At 41.3% G+C, this 23,701-nt stretch overlaps 1 protein-coding gene across 6 annotated transcripts in view; it reads left to right on the plus strand.

The window, feature by feature from the left end:
• Positions 1–296: 296 nt before the first annotated feature.
• The window catches only part of Iws1 (interacts with SUPT6H, CTD assembly factor 1), a 44,253-nt gene continuing 20,848 nt past the window's right edge, over positions 297–23,701 (plus strand). For 5 of the 6 annotated variants that reach the window (XR_003734244.2, XR_003734245.2, XM_037197029.1 and 2 more), the window contains exons 1-8: positions 297–588; positions 2,726–2,841; positions 14,152–15,094; positions 18,295–18,487; positions 19,343–19,400; positions 19,826–19,923; positions 21,319–21,469; positions 22,594–22,676. Coding sequence is in view for 4 of the 6 variants with exons in the window: in XM_037197029.1 (XP_037052924.1) it covers positions 555–588; positions 2,726–2,841; positions 14,152–15,094; positions 18,295–18,487; positions 19,343–19,400; positions 19,826–19,923; positions 21,319–21,469; positions 22,594–22,676 (1,676 nt within the window). In the remaining 2 variants the exon portion in view is untranslated. The remainder of the gene's footprint in view (positions 589–2,725; positions 2,842–14,151; positions 15,095–18,294; positions 18,488–19,342; positions 19,401–19,825; positions 19,924–21,318; positions 21,470–22,593; positions 22,677–23,701) is intronic. The other variant, XM_028867069.2, reaches the window with a different exon arrangement.

Below are 23,701 nucleotides of genomic sequence, written 5' to 3' on the forward strand. Positions count from 1 at the left end.
TCAAAAAAAAAAATGTAATTTTAGCAGGTTTTCCTTTTTCGCAGAAACTCAAATGTTCCTCACAGCAAGCTCGGACACAGAGCCCAGCGAATACCATTACCCCCACTGGAGACAGACATCCAAATCCGGCTCGCGGTCCGTATTTAAGCACAGCCGAACTTCCCGCTCCCACGCTACTCTCCCAGCAGGCTCCATCCCGATGCTGCCGTGACGTCACATTGGCACCGCACCTTCTGATTGGCCGACGGGAGGGTGACGGCGCCTGCGCGTCGCGTCTCTTTGAGGGTCGTGGGGCAGACGCCATTTTGGCCCCAGAGGTGCTTCTGGGAAGTTGAGCGCCGAGCTTCACTTTGCCGGCCTGTGAGGTCCGGCCCTGGCTGCTCGTTGCTGGGCTCTCCGGGGCGAAGCCTCACCTTGGCCCGCCGCCGCCGACTTCTCCGGGGCTCCGGGACCGGGCGGAAGCGCGGCGCCGCCGAGGGAGGTCACCCCGCCAGGAAGGACGCGACGGGGGCGGCGCGTGTCGCGGACACTCCCCGCCGAAGAGCCCGCCTGCCATGGACTCCGAGTACTACAGCGGGGACCAGTCAGGTGGGTCGGGGCGGCTGGGACCGCGCTGCGCCAGCCGGGAGGGCAGAGGAGGCCCCCCCGGGGCGGGGGAGGGAGGATGTCCCCTTCCTGCCTCCTCCGGTGTCCCGGCGAGGCGGGGCGGGAGCTGGAGCCCCGCAGAGGGACGTCCTCAGGGGATGTGTCGTCCCGGGTTTTCGCTCAAGTTGTCGCGGCTGTCTCCCAGGGGGCAGGTCTGTCCTTTTACGGGGATTGTCAGGAGTTGAGGTTTTTTTTTTTTTTCCCCAGGATCCTAAGAAACTGCTCGGTGGGGGACGGGGATCCTTCCTAGACTCTTTTTTACCAGTTAGGGCTAGTTTAATGTCTCCCGTAATACTGGCTTCCCGGGAAGAAAGCGCAGGTTCTTTAAGTTACATACGTATTTTTAAAGCAAAGGGCGAGTCCCTGGTACTTAGAGTGACATTCGTGCCTTCTGCACTAAATCGGCTCCACTTTTATGCTAGGGCACGTTAAGTGTAAAGATGAACAAGGCAAGGGCCTGCCTGGGGTAAAACAGCTGTGTGCTGATTTCTTTTGGACTTTCTGTATGGAAAGTACTGCAATAATAGATGGTTAAGAATTAAGCTGTTCTCTGTTTTGACTTCAATTGCTAATGACCTAACAGTGATGACGACAGACTCTGTCGTCCTGGACCTCCGCTGCCGTTTTGCTTAAAACATTTTTTCACGTTTTCAAAATATTTTTCAGTTCATTGGCATTTTAAAATGAAGTTTAAAAAATTCAGTGTAAGCCGGGCGGTGGTGGCGCACGCCTTTAATCCCAGCACTCGGGAGGCAGAGCCAGGCGGATCTCTGTGAGTTCGAGGCCAGCCTGGGCTACCAAGTGAGTTCCAGGAAAGGCACAAAGCTACACAGAGAAACCCTGTCTCGAAAAACCAAAAAAAAAAAAAAAATTTCAGTGTAATATGGTTCGTAGGTAGGTTGTGTTAGAAGAAAAATTGAGGTAGCACAAAGACAGCAATTCCCTAATACACCATTCTTTGTTTTGGTTGTTGTTGGTTTTGTTTTTGTTTTTGTTTTTTGAGACAGTCTCACTCTGTAGCCCTGGCTGGCCTGAAACTCACGTTGTAGACTAGACTGGCCTGGAATCCTCAGAGATCAGCCTGTCTCCACCTCCCTAATGCTAGGATTAAAGCTGTGTTTTTAGCTGTTGTTATTATTATTAATTATTCATGTCTGGCTTTTTGTTTGTTTGTTTTTCAAGACAGGTTTTTCTCTGTGCAGCCTTGGCTGTCCTGGAATTTGCTCACAGAGATCCTCCTGCCTCTGTATCCACCTCCCCAGCACTGGGATTAGAGGCCTGCGCCATGCCCAGCTATAAACTTTACCCTTTAGATGAATAGACTATCTCATCAGTATGAAAGTCATCCATTTTTATACTGCAGTTTTGGCTTTCTTATAGTTGACTGTTTCATTTAATTTTTTTTTTTTTTTACTTATTTCTTAAACTGCTAATCAAGTCGTGTCTTTTAGTATCCCTAAATACCTCTCGGATACTTTTACTTTGTATTTTTAAGGTGTTGGTTAAGGTTAGGTGACAGTTCATATTTACTATTTATTCTATAAAATTATAGTTTATAATTAATTGAATTTTCAGTATTTCTGGGCTAAAGTTCCTTGTGCTCTCCATTTATAAATAAGCACTTCCTGTATACCATGTAACACAGTATTCTGGCCTCCAGAGATTCAGTTATGAATCAAAAAAAAGTCCATCGTAAACAAAATAACTTGTTAAGTCATATAGTGCATTAGAGCATGGTCAGTGCCCTGGAGAGATAGACAATAAAAATTGAAACTATTATTTAGATGATTTTGACTTGGCATTTGGTGGTTTTTCTAGACTTCGCCTTTATGAAATGTTTTCATTGCTCTATGTGCCGCATTACATGGTATTAGTTGTTGGTGTTTATGTGAGTGTTCTGTGGTTTTCTTCAGAACATTTGCTTCAGTAGCTATGCTTCTTCAATAGTAGTAACTTTTGGCTTTTATATTAGGTGTGCTCATCTTAACTGTGGATGTTCATTTTAACTGTAATCATAAACATTATTACAGATATCGTCTATCTTACACCCTAAGTGAGGTTTTATTTTTTTTTTAAGCAGATGATGGTGGTGCTACCCCAGTACAGGATGAGCGGGATTCAGGATCAGATGGTGAGGATGATGTAAATGAGCAGCAGTCTGGATCCGACACTGGAAGTATAGACCGGCATTCAGAGGTACAGTGTCTTTGGGGAGGCTTTTCCTTACATTTCTGTGGCACCTGTTTTATTTGGGAGTTTTAGAGATTGCCTCAGCCTTTAGGCTTTCATCCCTGAACGTAAAGGGTATAAATTAATAGAAGATTATTTTCAAATGAATAGGGATGGTCTGGTCACTGATAATCACGGGAAAAAGTTGTGGTGGGTCAGATTTTAAATACTAGGCAGTTTTTTCAGCTATGCCTGTTTATTCAGAGTATGATCTGTTAGTAGGCTTCACCATCCCTAAATAATATCTGGCAAGAGCAGTAAGCATTTGCAGTCAACAATACCACTTGAAATAGTCAGGGGAGATAAAATTTATTAGTTTGTGTCAGGAATTAGACTTGTTGGATCTTTGGCAAGGTTTAGGGCTGTAACTCAGATGTACTGTCTTACTGTGTTTGTTTTGTTTTGTTATTGTGTTGCTTGGGATTAAACCCAGAGCTTTGCATCTGCTAGGAAAGTAAACACTACCACTGAGTTACCTTTTTCTTTTTCATTGTATTTATTTAGGGGTGAGGGCTGGGCGTGCCATGCTGTGGAGGTCTGAGGACAATTTGCAGGAATTAGTTCTCTCCTTCCACCAAGTGGAATCTGAGGGTTGAATTTAGGTTGTGGCAAATGAATGCCTTTACCCATGGAGCCATCTCATACCAGCCCTATTTTTACTTTTAAGGCAGACTCTTACTAAATTCCCCAGGCTGAGCCTTGAACTCTCTTTATGTAACCCAGGCTGGTCGTGAACTTTTTGATTCTTCTGCTTTAGCAGCCTTCCATGTAGCTGGGATTACAGGTATGTCAACTGTACTTATGGCAAAAGTAGTTTTAAAAGCTGTTTTAGTTTAGTGACCAAATAGTGGTGAATTTTGTATACATTTTAATATTTGTCCCAAATATTTTTTGAAACTACTTAATATACCTTTCTAGTCATATAGCCTCTCTTAGTATTAACAACATAAAATTGTACCTTTCCAATAAATCAGTATAAGTCTTCAGTAGATGTACACTAAAAGAAATAGGAATGATAAAGGTGGATGTATTTTCCAAGAATTTTATGACTGACATTTGTTACATAAGCATAGAAAATGGTCTAATTTTACGTAGTAGATATGTCTTAGAAATTGTATTGACTCTCATTATAGTTATGTCATTTTTCAGTTTATACATTAACATTCATGTATACATTGAACTTAATTTGTTGAGCACTTGCTGTGTGTGATGCTTTTTTTAAAGGTGCTTTGGACATACTCATGACTAAAAGTCAAAATTCCATTATTGGGCTTATTTTCCAGTAGAAAGAGACATTAAACTATATATGTGTGTGTATACTCTATATGTATATAATGTGTATGTATACATAAATTGTATAGTTTGTTAGAAAGTGACAATTAGAACAGAATTAGAGCAATGTAGGGTACAAAAATGGAAGGTAGTCTTCCATGTTGAGTAGGTCCATGTAGGCCTTAATACAATGGAGTTCTATTTGAAGGGAATGGTTGGGGAAGGAGGCCAAGGAAATAGCCAGGTAGGCATGTGTCTCTAGGGGAAGAACATTCCTGCCATTGCCTCCAGTGACAGTATGTTTAAAGTCCTCAAGGGACACCAAGAGCAAGTGTAGGGATTGTAATCTCTAAGGGGCATGGAAGGTCAGAGAGCAAATTACAAGTTCTAGAATGGTTTCTTATTTAGGTATTTTGATGTCATTCAGTGTTTTAGAGACTATTAAGTAAGTTAAGTTCTATTTTAAATTAATGACAGGTAAGAATTATTAATAGTGTAGGGACTGAGAAGATGGTGCAGTGGTTAAAAGAACCTGCTGCTATTCTAAAAGGACCCAGGTGGCATACCCTTGTCAGGTGTGCCTTTAGCTTCAAGGAATCTGGGATCCTTTCTGGCCTTTAGAGGCGTGTGTGCACGCGCACCTACACACACACACACACACACACACACACACACACACACACACACACACACAAATAATAAAAGTAAGATTTCTTTATATTTTATGTGTATGGGTGTTTTGCCTCTGTGTATGTCCATGCACCATGTGTATGCTTGATGCTTTCAGAGGCCAGAAGGGGTCATCAGGTCCCCTGGAACTGGAGTTACAGATAGTTCTGAGCAGCCAATTGGGTGTTGGGAATTGAACCTGTGTCCTCTGGATAAGCAACTCATGCTCTTAACCACTGAGCCATTTCTCCAGCCCCTAAAAGTAAAAATTTTAACTTGTTTTGTTTGAGACAGGATTTCTCTGTGTAACAGCCCTGGTTGTCTGAAACTTGCTTTGTAGACCAGGGTGGCCTTGAACTCACAGATCCACCTGCCTTTGCCTCCCGAGTGCTGGGGTTAAAGGTTTGTGCCATCACTCTTGGCAAGATTTATTGACAGTGGGGCTGGAGAGATGGCTCAGGGGTTAAGAGCACTGACTGTTCTTCCAGAGGTCCTGAGTTCAATTCCCAGCAACCACATGGTGGCTCAAAAACCATCTGTAATGAGATCTGGTGCCCTCATCTGCCCTGCAGGCATACATGCAGGCAGAACACTGTATATGTAATAAATAAATCTTAAAAAAAAAAAAAAAAAAAAATTGACAGTGTAAATCTTTGCAGTACTTTTAACATGTGGCTTTTTTTCCATCTTAGTGTGTGTGTGTGTGTGTGTGTGTGTGTGTGTGTGTGTGTGTGTGTGTATGGGTGGTTTGCCTGCATGTATGTCTGTATACTGAGTGTGTGCCTGCTGCCTGCAGAGTCTGGAAGAGGGTATTAGATCCTAGGACTATAGAGGTACAGACACCATGTGGGTGCTAGGAATTGAACCCAGGTCCTCTGAAAGAACAACCAGTGTTCTTGGCTGCTGAACCATCTATCGTGGCGTTTTAAGTTTCTGCCTTGGGACAGTATTAACTGTGTCAGCTTGGAACCTGTTAAGATAGATATTCTCAACCTCATACTTAGTGGTAAACAGTGACAACTGCTTATCTGTACTAGTACGTATCCTAAATAAGTAAATGTACATGTGAAAACTTGGAAATTAAATCATTTTAAAGAAGAAATTAAGATCAACATGCTACTGTCTCAGAAGTGACTTGTAGAGATTTTTTTTTTTGAGGTTATTTCTCCTACATATTGGCCCCCTTCCTGTGCACATAAGTTACTTAAGTACTTTTAAGTTACTTAAGATATTATGTACATTTTGTGTCTGTATATTATCTCTTTGCTTAAGATAGCATATTAAGTAGTTTTCTATGTCATTAAGAAAATCTCACTGAGGGTAGTTTTAATGACTTCATAATATGGATATAACAGTACAGTCATCCCTTTGTCCATGGAAATTGATCCCTGCCATCAAGGATGCTCACATTGCTTATTATATAAATGACACCAGTGATGGGGATAGCTTAGTGGTGGTGTGAGTTCTTGCCATGCGTGAAACCTTGGGTTGGAGTTTCAGCTCCAAAAAGTAACATATTTAAAATAGCAAGCCAGGCCTGGTGGCTCATGCCTGAAATTCTAGCACTTTGGAAAAGAGGAAGGCTACTAGTCAGTTCCCCATCTCAAAAATAATTCTTTTTAAGGTATAGTTTTTGTGTAATAGGCACTTTTCTCTATGCTTTTGGTTGTTGCTAGACTACTTTCCATACCTATACAGTTGGAATGCTATGTTTGGGAAATAATGACAAAGGCCCATTCTGGACCTCGCTACATAGTACATATCCACAAGGTACTGTTAGTTTCTTCATGTTTGCAGTCGAGTGCTTATTCAGCGATCCTCTAACTGTTGGCATGTAGAGGGTCAAAGCTCCTTTTTTTCCTTCACTACACCAGGCTACTGAACTTCCTTGTTGTCCCTTGTTTACACTGTTTTGAATAATGCACTGTGGCATATATTGCTTTATAAAATAATCCCACCAAATTCTGGCTCTTTGGAATGAATAATTTCTAAGAACAGTGTGATTCCAGAATGACAACTCCTAGCTGTCTCTTTTTGTTATTATTTATGTGTGTTTTGCCTGCACCAGATGCATTCCTGGTACCTGCAGAGCCAGAAGAGTGTATCGAATCCCTTGGAATTGGAGTTTTGAGGCAGTCAAACTCAGGTTCTCTGGTAGAGCACCAGGTCTCTCATCTGCTGAGCCATCGCTTTAGCCCCACTTCCTGGCTGTAGTCCCTGGTGCAGCCCTACAAACTAACTGGCCTAAGTGTAGCTAGTGTAGCCTCTGAATCCCTTCCAAGTGCCTTCTGCCACAATTTCCTCAAGTCTGGTTATATATAAAGTCCATTTCTTTGGGAGTGACCAGGAATGATTTCGTTTAAGACTGTGTTTTCTCTAGGACTCTGAAACTAGTGGTGGGAAAATGGTGAATTTCCCCTGGCTGACACCACAGCTATGGAAGCTGAGCTCTCAGCAAGAGCCAGGGATGAGGTAGCTCATTGTCATATTCTTACAAGCTGGCGACAAGAGCCTTTATATTTTCTAAATGCTGTGCCAAAGGTATGGCCTTTGATTAATGATGAGACAGAAGATAGGACCCCTGATCTGGAATGCATTCACCCAGGATTTAGCCTCCACAAAGTCATCTTAAGGCAGGGTATCTTGCTTCCTCTAAAAAGAAAGCTGTCCCACTGAGGGTGGGAGTAGGAGGGCCTGAGTATGTAATTGGATGGTCTAGAATAGAATCTCTATGTTAGAATCATAAGCTTTGAGACTGGAAAGAAAGTGGTCTTGGTTCAGGTATTGCGGACTCTGGCCTCTTGCTGATTTTAGGAATTTCATGTCTCTTTGCCCTGGAGACCTTTTCCAGAGACTTTAAATTTGATCCCACTGCTTTCACTGGGAGGTCAGTAAAGTTTAGTGCCTTCTGGAGGTCCTCATTTGACTTTGTTTCTACTTTTTTTTCTGGCTCTCAGGACCTTTCCATATTAAAAATGATCTCTGCAAACATTTGACAGGAAATAAAGTGTCTGGTGTCATTAATGCTCATGGGCCTCCCCGTTCAGTGTTGGGCCCCAAACCTTCCTTACCTTTTACTTTTGAGAGTTGAGTGTATATCAGTAGCAACAGTTATCAACCAGTCAATGGGATTTAATCAGTGGTGACCAGATTGGTCTGACCACACCATGGAGTGGCCACAGGTTTCTGTGAAAATAGCCTTAGTTACCATCTCCACCATAAGATTTACTTTTTGCCTGATTGAGAGGAGACTGGAGATTCCTGGCTGAAGGTCATTGACCTCCACTGGCCCATTCTGAGGAGCGAATGAGGACACAGGGTAGCTACTGCTGTTTGAAACTCTTCTAGATCCATCTTAATGGCTTTCTGAAAAACCCGGGATATTTTCAAATTGTGTACTCCCTGGCAAGTTTGAGTGAACTTTGTATTTGAAACAGTCTCACTCTATTGCTAGCCTGGAACTTGCTCTGTAGAACAGGCTGCCCTCAAATCATTGAGATCCATCTGCCTCTTCCCAAGTGCTGGGATTAAAGGTTTGTGCCATCACCCAGCTTAAATTTTTTTTTCCCCTGAGACAGGGTTTCTCTGTGTAGTTTTGTTGCCTGTCCTGGATCTCACTGTGTAGACCAGGCTGCCCTCGAACTCACAGAAATCTGCCTGGCTCTGCCTCCCAAGTGCTGGGATTAAAGGCAGCATGTACTACCACCGCCTGGCCCTAAAAATTTATTTTTTAATTTTATGTGTATGTTCAACTTCCATTTATGTTTTTGTAACATGTATGCAGTGCCCTTGGAGGCCAGAAGAGAGCATCAGATCTCCTGGAACTGGAGTTACAGATAGTTGTGAGCCACCATGTGAGTGCTAGGAACTGAACCTACATCTCCAGGAAGTGCTGTTAACCATTGAGCCATCACCCTGACCCCCTTTGTGTGGTGTTTTATATAAGTACTGTTCCATGAATTTTATAAAATGTTGTCAAAATGGGTGTCTAGAGAGATGGCTCAGTGATTTAGAGCACTTAATTGCCTTACAGAGGACACAGGTTCTATTCTCAGGACCCACATGGTGGCTCACAGCTGCCTATAACTCCAGTTCCAGGAGATCTGATGCCTTCTTCTGGCTCTGCAGGCGCGCGCGCGCACAGACACACACACACACACACAGAGCCAATGCATATAAAATAAATTTAAAATTTTTGACTTTGAAAAGAGGTGGAGTCTCATTTTGGGTGATGTAGAAATAGAAGATACTGTAGGGGGATATGACAGGAATGACTAGCTCTACTATCATAAGATAAGTTTGTGCTGTGTCTTGAACAATTGTATAATTAATAATTGTAAGTAGTAAGGTTTTGTTATTAGCAGCTTTTCATGCATTTAATGTTCAGAGCAGCCCTTTAAAGTATAATTCCTGTTTCTGACAGAGACTCTGAGTCACTAAGCATGTTTTCTTGGTCACACGATGGAAATTGGCAGTTCTGTGGTTTCCCAGGTTCTGTGACTCTAAAATCTCTGTTCTTATCTTTCACATTATGTTGCACAAAATCTATTCTGTGCAGAGAGAAGGATGGAAAAGGCTTCATGAGTGTTTTTGCCAAACTTTATGGCTGCCAAGTTTTTTGTTTGTTTGTTTTGTTTTTCAAGACAGGGTTTCTCTGTGTAGCCCTGGTTGTCCTGGAACTCACTCTGTAGACCAAGCTGTCCTCGATCTCACAGAGATCCACCTGCCTCTGCCTCCTAAGTGCTGGGATAAAAGGTGTATGCCACCACCACCCGGTTGGTAAAACTTGAATTTTTAAAACATTGCAATTCTCCCTGGGAGCTTACATTGGATTGATAGAATTGTGATATTTAATAAAGACTCTCCCTTCTTTTCCTTTCCCTCCCCTCATATTACAAACCATTGCTTTACAGCTATTTTCTTTTCACTTTAAGAATGTTAATTCAGGCTGAGAGGTGGCTCAGCAGTTAAAGGCTGAGGCTCACAACTGAAATGTCTATTATTTCTGTTATGTGCTGTGGACCTAATCTGTAACAGCATGATTGCTATTTGAATGCTGAAATGAACAATATTGTTATGATAGATAACCAGTAGTTATTTATAAATGCAGTGTGAAAGGTTGCAAAGAAAACTTGAGATACAGACATTTCTAAAGCTTCGTAAGATCCTCAAAGTGCTTGGTTTTCTGACAGTTCTAAGTGGGAATTTTTTGCTTGTTAAAAAGATGACATTTGGTCTGGGGATGTAGCTCAATTGATAGAGTGCTTGCCTAGAACGTTATAATCCCCTCCGGTTCCTAGGAGTACAATTCCTAGTACTGTATAAACTGGATGTAGTTGTGTGCGATTGTAATCCCAGCCTTCAGGAGGTAGAATCAAGAAGGATTAGAAGTTCAAAGTCATCTAGCTACATAGTAAATTTGAGGCCAATCTTGGATACTTGGCCCTGGTTGGAGTGGGGGTGGGGTGGGGTGGGGGTGGGTTGTGTTTTAAGAAAATTTGGCCAGGCAGTGGTGGTGTACACATTAATCCCAGCGCTCAAGAGAGGGAGACAGGCAGATCTCTGTGAGTTCAAAGCCAGCCTGGTCTACAAAGTGAGTTCCAGGACAGCCAAGGCTGTTACACAGAGAAGCCCTGTCTCAAAAAATCAAAAAAGAAAGAAAGAAAAGAAACTTCGGTGACAATTTGTAATGTTCTTATACTTGTTTCTGATTTCTATTAAAAAAAAAAAAGTTTAAGTTTTCAGTTTGATTGCTAAAAATGGCCCAAAAATTTAAAGTATTTTAATAACTTTCAGACCTTTTAGCTATATAATGTTTAATACAGTCTTCTCAAATTCTGTAATGTCTTTACCCTCTGCTTGAGTCTGTTTACTAGTTCTTCCTCTTTTTTCTTTTTGGTTGTGTTTGTTTTGAGACAGGGTCTCACCATGTAGCTCTGGCTAGCCTGGAACTCCACTATTTAGATCAGGCTGGCCTTAAGCTTACAGAGGTCTGAGTGATTCTGCCTTCCAGGTTCTGAGATAGAAGATGTGTTGTGTGCCTATGGCCAAAACTAGCTTTCTTGGCTGGGGCTATTGCTCTTTTTCTTCCCTTCATGCTACATAATGAATGAATGCCCAGGTGTTTATGAAGCTAAAAATGATAGGAGCCAAGTGTGATGAAGCACACCTTTAATCTTAGCACTTAGGAGGCACAGACAGAAGCGTCTCTGAGTTCAAGGCCAGCCTGGTCAACATGGCAAGTTCCAGGACAGCCAGAACTACATAGTGAAATCCTGTTTCAAAAAAAATAAGTAAAATTTTAAAATGATAGTAATTCATGTTTCATAGTTGGTATCCTGTGTAATATCCTTGTAATAGTTGCTTATTTTGTGAGTATTCAGAGACGGGTAATTCCTGGGGGGCACTCACCAACCTAAGACAGAGCACCTGTGTGGCCTGGGCAGGCGTCTCCATGACAGGTAAGGTGACCTGCTGACATCCCACGCAACCCAAGTCAGAAGCTTATTTTTTAATAAAAGGGGACCTGCAGGGCCCTGGCCCCCGTTTTGGGTAACTGTTGCCTTGCTTGCACACTTTGACCCTGATATCCTCCCAGTGCTAATTCCCTACCAGGTTCCACCCTCCTGAATGCCTAAGGGAAGTTCCTTGTCTGTGAATAATGGGCATTAACAGCTTAGATGCAAGATTGTAAACCATCAGTAGCGAACTTCTGTCCTCCGGGGTCCTCCCATTGTGCTTTAAGCCTGTAATTAAGACCTCCTACACCCTTCAAGAAATGACATTTGACATTTAAAATTTTATATATATATATATATAATTGAATGAATACTGCGAATGTAATCTATGAATACCACAAATGTGATTAATACCATGAGTGTAATTTAAAAAATAAATAAATAAATAAAATAGTTGCTTATTTTGCAGTGCATATCCCATGTGTTAGGAAATCTAGGCTAGAGGGTAGCAGATATACTTTGGGAAGGCTACCCCACTCATGTTGTCTCCTAGTGCTTCTGTGTTGCCTGTTAACCGCTGTGAGTTAAGTCACATCCAACTTCCTTGGGCCAGTTAGCTTGTCTCTCTGAGGTATTTAAATTTTAGGCTTTTTATTTATTTATTTTCCCTCCCAAATCTCAATATGTAGCCCTAGATGGCCTCAAACTAACCACCCACCTCTTCTTCCTGAATTCTGTGATTAAAGGTACATGCCACCATGCACAACTAAAATTTGGGTTTTTTGTTTTTGTTTTTTACGTTGAAGTTTAGGGTTTAGTAGTTAGAGCCATGTCACACTATTGATGGTACTTCAGGGAAAGACCCAATTATCTCTGTTTTGAAATAACCTGTAGCATGTTAATCTTGTGTTAATGTCCTGTGGTACCAACTGCTACATCTGTGCACTTTAAGACCTAGCTCTCTTACCTCTTTTGGGGGATTTTGTTGTTATTGTGTGTGTGTGTGTGGGGGGGTATCTGTAGGTTAGAGGACAAGAGGACAACTTGGAGAAGTCAATTCTCTCCTACCATGTGGATTCTGGGGACCAAACTCAGAGTTACTAGGCTTGGTAGCAAGTGACCTTCCCATTGAGCCATGCTACTGAGCTTCTCCTTACACTTTTTAGGACAGAATATTTTATTGGAAATTGAGGTTCTAGACTATAAATCTTAAAATACTTGTTTTTGGCATGCTTAATTTTTATCTTTTCATCATTTTTATATGATGTATATATCACGTTTGTAACTTGAACCTTGTTTCTCTCTGTGTCTATTGTGGTTTGACTTATGGTGGTCCACTATAACTCTTCAACACTTGGTGCTCAGTTGGTGGCTATTTGGGAAGAAGTAGACGGTATGGCCTTCTTGGAGGTAGTATGTCACTGGGGGTAGGTTTTGAGGCTTCATAAGTCTCGTGCCATTTTGAGTTAGAGCTCTTTGCTTCCTGTTTGTGGGCAGAGATGTGAGTACTCAGGTGCTGCTCCAGTGCCTTGCATGCATGCCTGCTGAAGATGACGGTGCTGGAATCACAGCAGAAGAGAAGTAACTAATATATTGTTTGTGTCTCTCTGGAGTCTTGCTATGTAGCCCTGGCTAGCCTGTTCTTCACTGTATATCCCTGACTAACCTTGAATGTGTGGCTCTCCTTTACCCCTTAGTTCTGGGGTTTCAAGTATGTTCCACCATGGCTGGCTTGGACTTTATTTTGAAAGAGTTATTCAAAAAGAAATCCTGTTCTTGGTACTGGGTTTTTATTTGGTAGCATGTGCTAACCAGTTAGGGTATTGTCACACTGTTATATACTAGTTCCATTTAAACTCTTCTTTATATGTCTATATATTCTAGGAAGCTTCCACAGTAGTAGATTTCCATATGACTTTTTCTTTTTTTGTTTTAAGATCTATTTATTTATTATGTATACAGTGTTCTGTCTGCACATATCCCTGCAAGCCAGAAGAGGACACTAGATCTCATTACAGATGGTTGTGAGCCACCATGTGGTTGCTGGGAATTGAACTCAGGAACTTTGGAAGAACAAGCAGTGCTCTTAACCTCTGAGCCATCTCTCCAGCCCCTATATGACTTTTTCAAAAAGCCTTAAGTATTAGTTATCCCTCCCCATATTCCTTCCTCTTTACCATTCCTTCTCATCCCTGCCCCCCTCCTTTTTTTTTTTTTTTTTTTTTTTTTTTTTTTTTTTTTTTTTTTTTTGACACAGGGTCTCTTACTTTACTTTATAGCCCAGGCAGGCCTCAAGCTCATATCCGTCCTGCCTCAGCCTCCTGAGTGCTGACAGGTGTACACCACATCCTCTGTTTACAAGGAAGCCTGTTTTCTTGTTATGAAGAAAAAGTGAACCAACAGGAAACAGCCAGGTGTAATGCTGGCTTTTAGTTTGTTGAGATTTTCATGGGTGAATGAATATATTCTGTTTGACTATTTGAATAATTAAAGTTTTTATATTAAAGCTTTTTTCCTTAAAATAATGCTAATTTTATAAAATTCAGGATTATACCTTTGTGAAAAACTTGGTTGTATGTTTGCTTATATTTCTATGGGTAACTAGAATTATATGAGGAGTTAAGGCTGTTTTTAAAAATAGAGACCTCTCCATATAGGAGTATGCTTTACAGATTTGGTTATACTTCTTTTTGGGAATCAGACTATGACAATCCATTTCACAGACTGGCCTTAGGTTAAAGTGATGTTTCTTTATTGGTATAGGATGAACAATCTTCTTTAAGTATACACATATTCCTACATTTTAAAAAAACTGCTGAAGAATTTTAAGGTTGCACTACTTTTTTTTTTGACAGTGCTAATTTTTCCTTGTTTTCAGAATGAAACTAGTGATCGAGAAGATGGCTTGAACAAGAGACATAATGGAACAGACTCTGAGAATGATAAGCCCTCCAATCTTAATGCCAGTGACTCGGAAAGTGAGGAACTTCACAGGCCAAAGGACAGTGACTCTGAATCTGAGGAGCATGCAGAGTCTCCTGCCAGTGATTCTGAAAACGAAGATGTCAACCAGCATGGGAGCGACTCTGAAAACGAAGAGCTTCTTAATGGGCATGCAAGTGACTCCGAAAAGGAAGAGGTTAGAAAACCTGCTGCCAGTGACTCTGAAGCCGAGGACACTCTGCAGCCTCAAGTCAGCGAGTCTGACAGCGAAGACCCCCCAAGACCCCAGGCCAGTGACTCAGAAAATGAGGAGCCTCCCAAACCTCGGATCAGTGATTCAGAAAGTGAGGAGCTCCCCAAACCTCGGATCAGCGACTCAGAAAGTGAGGAGCTCTCCAAACCCCGAGTCAGCGACTCGGAAAGCGAGGATCCTCCAAGGCCACAGGCCAGTGACTCAGAAAGTGAGGATCTCCCCAAACCCCGAGTCAGCGACTCGGAAAGTGAGGATCCTCCAAGGCCACAGGCCAGTGACTCGGAAAGCGAGGATCTCCCCAAACCCCGAGTCAGTGACTCGGAGAGCGAGGAGCCTCAGAAAGGACCTGCTAGTGATTCGGAAGCTGAGGATGCCTCCAGACACAAAGACAAGCCCGAGTCAGATGATAGTGATGGAGAGAATAAGAGGGAAGATTCGGGAATGCAGAATGAGTCAGAGGGCCATACAGACAGAAAAAGACTCCACAGCTCAGACAGTGAGGAGGAAGAACCGAAAAGGCAGAAAATGGACAGTGATGAAGATGAGGAAAAGGAGGGGGACGAGGAGAAAGTAGCAAAGCGGAAGGCTGCCGTGCTCTCTGATAGTGAAGACGAAGAAAAAGCATGTAAGGAGTTATATCGGGCCATAGCTGTCCTTATTGTCTGTATTTGTAACTGAAATATTGGACCCTTTTCTGGTATATTTTATTAGCGTATATCAGTTGTAATGTTAATTTCATCCTGGCCTTTTCACATACAAGTATATAGTATATTAATCACACTTAACCTTGTTATCCTGTCTTGTCCCGCTCCCTGCTCCCTCATACCTTCTTATGGACATTTTTTGTTTTTGTCCTGTTTTTATAACCAAATGAGTTTTATTAGGTTTACTTTACAGAAGTCACGTACCTTACCAGTGGCTCCACCACTGAAGAAAATAGTTCTGAGCTGAGGTTCTCTGTGACTGCTAATTCACATTTCCCTTGGACAGGAAATGAGCTTCAGAAGTCCTTGTCTTTGTTAAATGTTAAACCTTGTTGAATACCCACATACAGGAGGGTTTGGAGGGATTCTGTTTAGAGACCATAACTTTGCTACCCCAGACTCCATTTTCACAAGTGACACTTAATACCCTTTTATGCAACTTGCCTTTAGATAAAGAAATACATTCCTCTATAATGACAGTTGTTAGACGAGAAAACACTGTACACACCATCATATTATTTGATTCACTGAGTTTGTGTTTCTAACATCCCCCCTCACACACCTAAAATCTCAAGTTTTCTTGCTTTTTCTTTTTCTGTATTGCTTTTTCCATTCAGATTTCTCATCTATTTTGTAGACTTTTTCTCCTGTGTGTTGCTGACTCAGCTCTCTGGGAGTGGATTTAATTTATCTGCTTTGTATCCTTTCAGGTTATTGATCATTTTTACCAGAAAAGTTTTGAAATTTTTGTCTGGCATTTTAGCTGCTTCAGTATGTGTATTGTATTTCTGTAGTGATTTACGGACTTATTGGTTTGGATGTCTTTCTTAGTCTGGGGACGGCAGTCATTTTACTGAACAGTCTACTCTTGAAGGCTCAGTCCTGTATCAGTGAGTGAGAAGGGGACGGACTGCTGTAGCAGTGACATCATCAGACCACATGAGATCTAGAGAGAGGCTTGAGATTAGCCATTGCACCTAATACACCAGTGGGCGGAGGGTCTGTGAAGTGGGAAACTCCGTAGGGCGAGTGTGGAGGGAGTCAGTGAGGTGAAGGAAGGCATAATAGACAACACTGAAGACAAAACAAACGCTTCAGTAGTGAGAACGTTCAAAACAAACTCAGATCAATGGAAGAATGGGAATTTTAAAGGGTGTTGGGTTTTCTTGTTTGTTTGTTTGTTTGTTTGTTTGTTTATTTAAGCCAGCGAGGTAAAGCCAGAGCACTACTACTGATGGGGTAAGGAAAGGCCGAGACACAGGGGCCAAGCGGAAAAATAGGAAACTAAGGAAAAGAAGAAATGCTGTTCAACAGTGGTGATAAAAATGCATAAACAAATTAAATGAATATGTAAAGGAGAATAACCGAAATTAAAAATTCAATGCAATAAAAAATCCTGCTTAAATGTGGAGGAAAAAAAAATTACATGAAAAAAGATGCCGTATGGGCATAGTTTTTTAATGGCTCCTTAAAAATTGAAGATTGCTTGAACTTAGTTTATGGTGTGTGTGTGTGTTTGTGTGTGTGTGTGTGTGTGTGTGTGTGTGTGTGTTTTGTGTTCTATGATTTGTCTGGGTATCCGATGTCTGCCAGAGTTATCTTCAGTTTTTCATTTTGGTTTATCAGAGCCTCTGATTGGCCACACTGAGCTTGGCATACCACATAGTCTGTAGACTGGGCAGGTTCTCTATCTTCACCAGATTCTCCAAACATTCCACCTAGATTGGCTGCCTGTTCTGGCTTGGAATGGGGAAGGCTCCATGTTCCTTGGCAGTGTAGAAAGCAACCACAGCACTGACATTTTCTGTCATGGTTTTTGTTTGTTTTTCAAGACAGGGTTTCTGTGTAGCCCTGACTGTCCTGGAACTCTCTCAGGCTGGCCTCAAACTCAGAGCTCAGGTCCACTTGCCTCTGCCTCCCTAGTTCTGGGATTAAAGGCATGCCTCACCACTGCCAGGCCAAGTTCCTATTTTTAAGGCCTCCTGAGTACTGATCACACTGCTGGACAGATGCAATTGTGGCTCTCAAGTTCTTGGCTTTCAGAGTTCTTGGACTCTAAAGCAGGGAACAACAGATAAATGGTTCCACATTTGGATCTACTGCTGGCCTCTAGCTCAGAGCTATCATACTCTGGGGCAACTCTCACAGATGAGATCTGTTCCTTGTCTTTTCTTATGCACTTCCTACCCTGATGCAGCCTTCTGCTGCCTGCACCCTTTGGTCCATTACGATCCAGCTCTCCTTTCCACCACTGCCTCTCTGGGCCCTCCCTCAGCAGGGGTGGCGGCAAGCCAAACCGCAACTCCGAGACCTATGGGTCTTCCTGATTTCAGGCCCCTGGGGTAGCTCAGTTTTTTAACAAAGATTCTCTGAAGATTATGCCTGGCTGTTGCCCTATGATTCATGTGTTCTCTTCCTCTGGAAGAATCATTGTCTTAATAAACCCCAACTGATTTTGGGGCTCATAAGAGCTGTAGATTGCCCTGAGGGTATGGCTACCTGGCTTTCATCTAGCTTGCTTTTTGGAAGTGTTTGGCTGGCTGCTCTGTATTCTTTGTCTTTGTTCCTGTTCCTTCCAGAGTCCTGTCTTACCTTCAAGGATTTCCCAAGCTTTCCTTTATTTCTCTTGTTGAGGTACACTCGGCTTTTTCTTATGTAAATCTGGGCTTCACTGGTTTTCAAAGAAGCAGCCTCAGGTCCACCATCTGACCCAGAAGTCTGATACTAACAGAAGGAACATGGGGAATTGGCAGTTTAGATTGAAGGCTGCACAGCACAGAAAGGGTGTACATTCTGCCCAGCAGACTGTATTCAAGTTTTCTCAGTCCCCAAAGGAAAGGTGCTTACTGACGCTCACTTACATTGATGATTTATCATTTAGCCTCTCCTTCTTAGGTAAAGTAGCAGAAAATGTATAAAATGACTATCATTGTGCCTTTTTACATGTTTTTGAGCCAAGAATAGAACCCCAGGGCCTTGTGCTTGCTAGGCAAGTGCTTTACTACTGAGCTACACCAGTTGTTAGCTATTTGATTTTTTTTCCCCAGTGCTCACATTTTCACAGCACATTACAATTAGTAACACATAACAAAATAATGTGAATGATTGTGTTTTCTAACAGCGGCAAAGAAGAGTCGAGTTGTCTCTGATGCTGACGACTCTGATAGTGATGTTGTATCAGACAAATCAAGTAAAAGAGAGAAGACAGTAGCATCTGACAGTGAAGAGGACGTGGGGAAAGAAGAATCGTCTGTAAAGAAGAGTGAAGAGAAGGATCTGTTTGGGAGCGATAGTGAATCAGGCAATGAAGAAGAGTAAGTGAGAACGGGGTTTCTAGGGCTCTTCAGTAGTAAAGAGGGGCTTTATGAGGTGCAAAACCTCAGCTGCCTAACTGCTTGGCTTTGACTTTAGGACTTCAGTGCTGAAGTGTTACCACACACTACACCATGAGTGGGTCTCAGTTAGGGTCAGGGTCAGTGCTGAAGTTTTACCACACACTACACCATGAGTGGGTCTCAGTTAGGGTCAGGGTCAGTGCTGAAGTATTACCACACACTACAACATGAGTGGGTCTCAAATAATATGTTGACTAGAGGGGATTGAAAGGAATCTGTTATGGCTCCAAATACATGACATTTAAGAGCTGGCAGAATTCATGGTGCTAGGGTCAGTGATCGTATTACCTCTGGGTGTTGGTGGTGGAGGCTCATTTAAAAGGGCTGTAAGGATGCCAGGCGGTGGTGGCGCATGCCTTTAATCCCAGCACTTGGGAGGCAGAGGCAGGCAGATCTCTGTGAGTTCGAGGCCAGCCTGGGCTATGAAGTGAGTTCCAGGAAAGGCGCAAAGCTACACAGAGAAACCCTGTCTCGAAAAACCAAAAAAAAAAAAGGGCTGTAAGGGGCTGGAGGTGTGGCTCAGTCAGTAGAGTATTTGAAACAACAAAGCAAAACACCCTCACCTGTGGGTTGAGTACTACATGAGAAAAGGCTGTGGGGAAATGGGCTTCTTCGATTAGGGCACTGGTTATGAGTGTATACATTTGTTAGAGCCTGTTGAATTTGATGCCGAAGGTCGCTCATTTTATGACCCATAAATAATACCTGGTTTGTAAAACAGTACATATGCAAATATAAGAAAGCTGATGAGTGCTTTTATATTTGGTTTTCTAGAAATCTTATTGCAGATATATTTGGAGAATCTGGTGATGAAGAGGAAGAGGAATTTACAGTAAGTATAAGACTGTTCCTTTAACTGTGAATTGTTTCGTTCTGTGGTAGCAGTTCTCTAATACTGCAGTGAAATAGTACAAAGTGAAATAGCCTTACAAAGAATAAAAGTATTTCAGGTTGTAGAATTTGGAAAGTGCAGGACCGTATCTCCTCCTCTCTGTGAATAGTATGCTGACCTCTGCATACTAAAAGGAGACACTAAAGCATGAAAGTGCTCACATGAGTATGGGCTTTTCGAGAACCAAGCAAACTCCCCACACTGGTGCCTAAGGAGGGAGCTTTTGCTACGCCCCTTTTGATACCTAATCAGTACTCGCTGTCCTTTGTGGATATATTATTTAATGTGACAAATCGGGAGTTGTTTGCAGAAGGAGATCTGTAGGTGGTTATGGTAACTGGGCTAACTCACTACTGTACCTTTAGGGGTTTAACCAAGAAGATCTGGAGGAAGAGAAGAGTGAAACACAGCTAAAAGAAGCAGAAGATTCTGATTCTGATGATAACATAAAGAGAGGAAAGCAGTGAGTGTTTTTGTTGTTAGTTTTTAGAAATTTCAACCCCAGAAAGGTCTTGACGGTAGAGACTATTGAGCTTTCCTGTTTCTCATCTAGGTTTCCAGACTTGGAAGTGTTGTTTTTTTTTTTTCCCTTCACTTCCTCAAATAGTGTCAGGGAGTTGTTTGCTGTTATTTGCTGTATGCTCAGATGTCTTAAATTATAGGTTATATGACATTTCTAATTTATTTCTTATAAGATAAACTCTACTAAAAAATAACAATATAAAAATTTTTTCAGGGAGGGGAAGAAGTTCATTTTGGGTGGCAGGGGAAATAAATCTAAAGTTAATACCAAAATGCTTTTTAATTATAATTGACTTACTTTTGTTAATATAGTTGTGAACCATGTCCAGAAAAAGATGATGCCATGAATAGGGTAGTTTTTTGTTTGTTTGTTTGTTTGTTTTTGGTTTTTCGAGACAGGGTTTCTCTGTAGCTTTGGAGCCTGTCCTGGACTAGCTCTGTAGACCAGGCTGGCCTTGAACTCACAGAGATCCACCTGCCTCTGCCTCCCGAGTGCTGGGATTACAGGCATGCGCCACCACCGCCTAGCCAGGTGATTTATTCTTTACAACTGCTCACAGTTGTAAAGCTTATACTTTAAGAAATGTATGAAATACTTTCAGTGATGTGCAAGAATTAAGAAGCAGGGTGCTGCTTTTAGAAGTTTGAATTTATTAGCATGTGGCAGAATGAGGTAACATCCTATCAAGTGTAAGTAACGAGGGCTGTAAAGGTCAGGCACTTAGCATGCCTATAGTCAACTTTGTTTTGAGTTGTGCTCTTTATTACTAAACAGCAGCAGTTGATTTTTTTTCCTTTTTTTTTTTCCTAGTCATGGTTCATAAGACAAAAATATTCAAATAATCGAACATTTTCTATTCCTAAAAAGCAGTATACCTCAACTGAATATGCTCCTGACTGAGGACTTGAAATGTTCGTTCTCAAGCTAATAGGTGACAGATGTAAATGTGGTGTGTGGAAAACTGAGACCTATTTGTGATTCATATTTATCAGTATTATAGAACAGAAATTGGATATAAAGTGTAAGGTTCGTTCACTATTCTTGTGGTACTAAGTTATGCGTATTTGAGCTTTTTTAAAAAGTAGCACTTCGCCAGGCATGGTGGCACATGCCTTTAGTCCCAGCCCTCAGGAGGCAGAGGCAGGTGGATCTGTGAGTTTGAGGCCAGCCTGGTCTACAGAGTGCGTTCTAGGATAGCCAGGGCTATGTAGAGAAACTCTGTCTCAAAAAAAAAAACAAAGTAGCACTTCTTTGACTGAAGACTAGACAATTGGGTGTTCTCGGTTGTAATTAAAGGTGAGTGATTAAAGAGCTTGATTTTGTGTTTCTGCCTAGTATGGACTTCCTGTCGGATTTTGAGATGATGTTACAACGGAAAAAGAGCATGTGTGGCAAACGCAGACGGAATCGAGATGGGGGCACTTTTATTAGTGATGCAGATGACGTTGTAAGTGCCATGATCGTAAAGATGAATGAAGCTGCGGAGGTAAGATGTCCCTTCTAGGTTACCTGCTCTTTCCCCCACCAAATGGATGGTGTGGCATCTTCTTTCTTTAAATGTTTAACCTTAGGCTGCTGTAAAAAGTATGTATTGCATTCTGTAATAAAGTATGTACTTGCTAAATTTTAATCCTGTAAATAATCTTAATTTCCAAAATTTAGCCACATGGTTAGAAAAAAAAATGGTAAGTAAAACTGAATCTTTTTTAAGTGAACGGGAGGTTTGTTGTCATAGCTCCTGGTCCATTACCAAGGTTGATGTCTATTCAAATATAAAATATGCCATAAAGTTATTTGTTGGTTTGCCCCTGATCAAGAGATTGCAGCGGACTCAGTGTACTGGGAAATATATATCTGTATCCATCCAAATTATTAAAAATTGGCAAATATTTTTAAAAACTAAATTCTGATCCTTGAGAAACATTTGCAGAGGTACTTTTGTTTTTTGTTTTGAGGCGCTGGGGACTGAACCCAGGCACTTGGCCGCCAAAGGCAAAAGGTCGATGACTGAGCTTCACCACCAGCTCCTTGCTGAGATAGCCCAGTGTTTTGATGATTTGTCTTGTATTTATTTGAAACAGTTCAAGGGTGAAGGGAGAAATAGGTAGACGTATAGTTAAATGAAGACCAACCCTGTGTTTGTTGAAATGAACATTGGATACGCTGTTGTATATTTGTAGAATATAGTATTTTATGATTTTTAAAAAAAAGTAGAAATTACCCAAGTAATATTTTTGGCAATAGGTCCGTCCTACCCTCCTACTTATGGAAAGATAATTCTTGACGATAAAGCAGACTTTCCCAGGTGTATTTTGTTCCTTGAGTGAATTCCAAAACCTTGAAGACTTGTCAGTACTATCAATGAAATTGTCCCTCTCTGTTCTCATAGTTAAAAAAACAATGTAACTATGGGTTTCATTGACTAGACAGATAAGGAGTTTGGCTTTGTGTAAAATAGCTCATCCTTTTCTTTCAGGAAAATTATACTTTCTTTGAATAACTATTTTGAGGTCCAGAATTGTAGTGGTTGTTATAATTGCATATTAAGAGTAATGCTGCTTTATTTTAAACCTTTTTTTTTGTGGGGGGGGTGTTCTGTTTTCTGAATAGGAAGACAGGCAATTGAATAATCAAAAAAAGCCAGCACTGAAAAAATTAACTTTATTGCCTACTGTGGTTATGCACCTTAAAAAGTAAGTATTTTGTTTTCTTGGGGAAAAAAAATTCCTTTTAATAAAATGATATTCAAGTTGGATGATTGTGGTGCCCTCCTTTAATCCCAGCACTCTGGAGGCAGACAGGTAGATCTCTGATTTTGAGGCCAGTCTGATCTATGGAGTGAGTTCCTGGGCAACCAAGGCTACAAAGAGAAAAATAACAAGAAGAAAGCAAACAAATTCTGACCTATAAAATTATATTCAACCTGTACACTATTGTTTTAGAACTATTGAATAATTATGGCCTTCTGTTGGACCACAGAAAATTAGAGATGGGTAAATTTTCCTCAATTATGGTTCTTCATGAATCTTTGTTTTTTGAGACAAGATCTCTCTATGTAGACCTGGCTGTCCTAGAACTTCCAGACTGACTTCAAACTCACAGATATCTGCCCACCTCTGCCTCCTGAGGGCTGGGATTAAAGGCATGCTCTGCCACCACCCAGTTCATGAATTTTTCTTAAGTCTTAGTGCTTTTTGAACAAACAGAAAACTGGTTATATTAAAGAAAACCTGGAAATTTACTAATTTTATCATTTATAGACAATTGAGACCTTGTAAACTTTCATGTATTTTTCCCAAGGTAGTAGGAAACAGCAAGCCTTGGGAGCTATTGCTTGCAGCTTGTCTGTGCTGTAGATTTATCTGACCCTGTTCCTCAGTCATTGCTCTTCTTTAATGGCACTCTTCCCAAGTCCTTGTTGGGCAATTCTCTATAAAGTCACAGCCTTGTTTTGATAGTTGAAGAAATGCCTTGGCACATTGGGGATCCAACTAGAAAACTTCTCCATCGCCAAATTTTCTAATTCATTCCATTGCATAAAGCAGAATTTAAATATGGTATTCGATTGAAATATTGTTCCCCCTGCTAGGAAAACTATATTTTCCTTGTTTTCTGTCAGAGAACAGCACAGTTCTGTTTTCCCCACTCTGAAATGAACTATAGGTTGATTTTTTTTTTAAATAATTTATTTAATTCTACTTTATGGACATTAGTGGGA

Source organism: Peromyscus leucopus, chromosome 19, assembly GCF_004664715.2.
Source record: "Peromyscus leucopus breed LL Stock chromosome 19, UCI_PerLeu_2.1, whole genome shotgun sequence".
Taxonomy (NCBI): Eukaryota; Metazoa; Chordata; class Mammalia; order Rodentia; family Cricetidae; genus Peromyscus; species Peromyscus leucopus.